Here is a 4,631-nt window from a genome sequence, read left to right as displayed (position 1 = left end):
TCACAAAGTGAAGTTCCCTTTCCAGATGACGTGATCCTCAAACTGTCCCAGTGTGCGGAGACACTGTGCACACGCCTCGAGTGGCACAGCGGGACTCTGTTACTCTCGGTTTGGATTGTCTGTTTGGAGGGAGACGTTTTACGCACGCGGCGCGCGGCTCTGTCCGGGCCGGTCCTGAGAACAGATATGGTCAGAGGCTTTAGTTCTTCACACACCCTGATTGTCTGCGCGTTAAGGCTTCTCCTGTGTCCTCCGTGTGCAGGAGGACGGTCTGTCCGCTGGTGTCGCTGCCTGTCTCACAAGGACCAATAGAATTTCATCACATGTACAATAAATACAAACATAAATAGTCTGAAAGGAAGAATCCGCTTCTGTACAGATATAAATAACTGATGAATATTTTAGACTGAGGCTACCTTTGGCAAGTCTAGTACAGTCCCACAGCCCGCGGTAACGTCATCCCTTTTACAGTAACAATCCAGGCCCTCCGCCGGGCCCCGGGGCCAAAACACGGCCAAAGTTTCACTGGAGTTTGATCATCAGCCCGGTACGTCCCCGTGCGTCAGCGCGCGAGCTCACACTCCGGAGGGTCAGTTTAGGAAGGCGTTGGGGGTGACTCTCTTCTGGTGGGACAGGACCCCGGGGAAACCGGAGGACACCGCGGGGCTGAAGGGCGGCAGAGAGCTGTTCCTCAGAGAGTCCGAGAGCAGAGCCTGCGGGGCCGCGCCGCTGCTCAGGCCGAAGCCCGGGCCGCTCTGCTGGAGGTGGGACGGCGGAGGCGGATGGCCCCCTCCACCCGGAGGTCCCGGGGCACCGGCGTGCCCGCTCCCTGAGACAAAGTATCCCGTCTGTCCCGAAAGCAGCCCCACCGGGGACGTGCTCATGCCGTAAGTGTTCGTTAAACCGAGAGGCAAAGAGCGGCTCAGGTCCCCGTTCCCCAACTGTTCCACTGCGGGAAGCAGCGAGCCGTAGCCCGCAGCCTGGTTAAGGAAGCCGGGTGAGGAGCCGTTGTAGTGCGGGTGATGGTGCAGGGAGAGGAAGGGCGAGAGCTGCCAGTACAAAGGGTTGTTGGGCCGTTCGTTCAGCCCCAGTCCCAGCGGAGCGAAGCGCAGTCCGCGCTTCATGGCCAGTTTACCCCGGGAAGTGGCGGAGCGCCGCCGCAGTTTCCCCGTGGTGCCTCCGATGAACACGTCGTCGCTGCTCGGGTCCAACATCCAGTAATTTCCCTTCCCCGGGTCGTCGTAGTGCCGCGGCACTTTGACGAAGCACTTGTTGAGGCTGAGGTTGTGTCGGATGGAGTTCTGCCAGCCCTGCTTGTGCTCGCGGTAGTACGGGAAGTTCTTCATGATGAACTCGTAGATTCCGTTGAGCGTGAGCCTCTTCTCGGGGCTCTGGCGGATGGCCATCATGATGAGCGCGTTGTAGCTGAACGGAGGTTTGTCATATTTCCCGTTCTTGGCGCCGGTGCCGCTGGGGGGGAGCTCCGGAGCTTTGGCTCCGCCGGTGTCCTCGTCCTCCTCCCCGGGCTCTGGCTCAGTCCGGTCCGGCTCCGCGGCGCTGGCCGCGGGATCTGCCTCTGGAGGCTCGGGGCTCTTGTCAGACTCGCAGCCCGGAGAGGGCTCGCTCCTGCAGGGGAGCAGCAGGCTCTTGATGCTGAAGGACGAGGAGCGGGGCACCACCGGGGACTCCTTAACGTCCTCCATCCCTATGCGCGCGAAGAGAAGCGGAGACGGTGCGCGGGGAGCGGCAGACGCGTTAGAGCAGAGGCTGCATGGCGGAGGAGGAGCTGAGCGCGACACTCCGACCTTTAACGTCTCCAACTCCCAGACCTGTCATTTCTATCTCTCTTTAATCTCCCTCTCTCTCCGGCGGCATTTACGCGCGTGCACGGACCTCATCCTCGTGCGCGTCCATTCACGTGCGCTGAGTGGGTTTGAGCGCGTGCGTGATTGCGCGCGGGGCAATAACAGGCAGCTTCCCGGGCTTTGTTTTCACAACGACAATAACTGTTTGAATCCATGTGGGCAAACACTGCGCGCACACTGCAGGACGTGCGCGCGCGTGTGTGGAGGGAAACTATTGTCCACCAATAAAAATGCTCGAATTGGGCACACACGCTTTACGCACGGACGCACAGCGCTCTGACTAGGACAAGCGCGCCCTCTGTCCGCGGCGCGCGGTACTGCACATACAGCGCGCCGAGGCTCAGAAGAACTGAAGGAAAAGAACGAGCTCTCTAAAGCTCTTTAGTTTTTTATTATACAACAAACACAAAGCACACACCATGTGGACATGTGGACATGTCTGACACGAGGGAAAGGAAAGCTCCAGAACTCTCTGAGTGTGATATAAAAGTGCAGCTCTCACTGAGGAGCACCGTTTCCTCCTGAACAGCAGCATCACATATGCTCTGTTATGTCATAATAACATGTGCTCTCATTGTTTTTAAGTCACATTTTCCCAATATTTCACACCATAAATGAAAAACCAAGTGCACTCTTGATTTCCTGCTAATGACCCACTGACAAACTTCACCTTTTTCAGACACTGACTCAGAATAAGAAGAAACAAATACATGTAGAGTCAATGATTTATTTTTTAACTTGAGGATAGAAAGTTAAAACCACAAACATTACACAAACATCATCCAAAACAAACAGGACGAGCCCTAATCCAGGTCAGATAAGAGTCAGGTTTGTGGAGAGGCAAGCCCGTTCACATCAAGAACATCTCAGGAGTTGTGTTTTGTTTCATTCACACATGTTTATTTACTTTATTATGAGTCTGTCTACAAGCTCAGAATGTTCTGTTCCACCTTGTGATGTCATGTAGTGGTAGATTTAAGGTTAACAGCTGCTTTTAACATCAGTTGAACTTTTCTACTCTTCAGTGGTTTTATATAATCATAAGTTGTTGCTTTTATTTTTGAATATTTCATATGTATGTTTGATCTTTTTGTACAGTTGAGTCTTTGATCCGGGCTGGTGCATAGAGAAGTGACACAGTTTCAGTACGGCGAAAACAACATTAAATCATATTATCCAAATGATTCTAATGAAGATGGAGTGGAGCACCTGTATTACCACATGACATCATAAAAATGCAAAAATGGCATGCACACCCAATCGAATTCCACACACTTTTGCATCACCGTATGCACACATTTCCTCCCACAAATGCTGATGTAAACGTGGAATAAAAAGTGAAGACGTGGTGCCTTTTTTGCGTCTTCTGTTCAGATCGTCATCATATAAACATAGCGTCAAAGTCTAAATGTGCAGGGTTTGTGTGTTAAAATGTGTGAATGAAACAAAACACAACTTCCTGTTTTTGATGAGGAAACAACATTTAAACATAGATCAGAAACAAGTGTAATATGAGCTCTTTAAAGCTGCATTGTGTAACTTTTCTGGTGGAGTGTCGGTCAAATGCACTGCAGATTTCTCTGATCTGACCAAGATTTTAAAACTTATATCAGGTTATTCATGTTGTTTTCAGATTTATTATCTACTTACTAGTTCTGAGATGCTTCATTCTAGTCTAGAGGTCGTTGATTTTAAGAGAACCTGTCAAATTCATCAGATCATTTCACTACTTTTAAGTCATTTTCTGATCGATTTAAGTGTTTATATCTTCAATTTTGGCCAGCTTTTCTCCATGGAGATGTTCTTTTTTTGTCTGGCATGTTCCACAGTATGGCATTAAACCTTTCTGTTTTCATGGAGACCAAGCCAGACCAAGTTACAAGTAAGATCTGTGGAGAGGCGACACCGCTCACACTCAGAAGGTCTGTTTTTCAAGGTATTTTTGAACTATAAAACCACCTGTAATTGAATAAATGTAAGATAGATCTGTTTAATTAAACATTCAAGGCAGCCAGGTCCAAACCAGGACTAAACCAGGTCTAAACCAGAACTAAACAAGGACTAAACCAGGACTAAACCAGGTCTAAACCAGAACTAAACAAGGACTAAACCAGGACTAAACCAGGTCTAAACCAGAACTAAACAAGGACTAAACCAGGACTAAACCAGGTCTAAACCAGAACTAAACAAGGACTAAACCAGGTCTAAACCAGGACTAAACCAGAACTAAACCAGGACTAAACCAGGTTTAAACCAGAACTAAACCAGAACTAAACCAGGTCTAAACCAGGACTAAACCAGGTCTAAACCAGGTTTAAACCAGGTTTAAACCAGAACTAAACTAGGTCTAAACCAGGACTAAACCAGGTTTAAACCAGAACTAAACCAGAACTAAACCAGGTCTAAACCAGGACTAAACCAGGACTAAACCAGGACAATGACGTATCCATGGAAACAAGCAGGTGACCGTCCCTCCACCAGAAAAGTTACACAATACACTTTTAAAGCAAATACGCTGTAATCATTAGAAAGTGGTGTGTAGTGTGTTCTTTATCACAAAATACAGCTCACAGATTTCCTCCCACAAACGCTGATGTAAACGTGGAATAAAAAGTGAAGACGTGGTGCCTTTTTTGCGTCTTCTGTTCAGACCATCATCATATAAACGTAGCGTCAAAGTCTAAATGTGCAGGTTTGTGTGTTAAAATGTGTGAATGAAACAAAACACAACTTCCTGTTTTTGATGAGGAAACAACATTTAAACAT

At 48.7% G+C, this 4,631-nt stretch overlaps 1 protein-coding gene across 3 annotated transcripts; it reads right to left on the bottom strand.

Moving 5' to 3' along the window:
• Positions 1 to 590: 590 nt before the first annotated feature.
• On the bottom strand, positions 591 to 1,703 carry foxg1b (forkhead box G1b). 3 transcript variants are annotated; one of them, XM_020917037.2, is made up of 2 exons: positions 1,559 to 1,703; positions 591 to 1,495 (listed from the first exon to the last, which is right to left on the bottom strand). In XM_020917037.2, the coding sequence occupies exons 1-2, from the start codon at positions 1,701 to 1,703 to the stop codon at positions 591 to 593; spliced, it is 1,050 nt and encodes a 349-aa protein (XP_020772696.1). The 3 variants fall into 3 exon arrangements, with proteins under 3 accessions (XP_020772696.1, XP_020772699.1, XP_020772695.1); XM_020917040.2 differs by having other exon boundaries at positions 591 to 1,454; positions 1,575 to 1,703; XM_020917036.2 differs by having other exon boundaries at positions 591 to 1,703.
• Between the last annotated feature and the right edge of the window lie 2,928 nt (positions 1,704 to 4,631).

Source organism: Boleophthalmus pectinirostris, unplaced genomic scaffold (genome assembly GCF_026225935.1).
Source record: "Boleophthalmus pectinirostris isolate CB_2022bp ecotype Guang Dong unplaced genomic scaffold, ASM2622593v1 HiC_scaffold_5, whole genome shotgun sequence".
Classification (NCBI taxonomy): Eukaryota; Metazoa; Chordata; class Actinopteri; order Gobiiformes; family Gobiidae; genus Boleophthalmus; species Boleophthalmus pectinirostris.
Note: the sequence above shows the minus strand (reverse complement) of the source record. Positions and strands in the feature narration are given on the sequence as shown.

Bases quoted from the DNA above. Each gene is read 5' to 3' on its own strand.
- foxg1b (XM_020917036.2), bottom strand. From the start codon at position 1,703: ATGGAGGACGTTAAGGAGTCCCCGGTGGTGCCCCGCTCCTCGTCCTTC.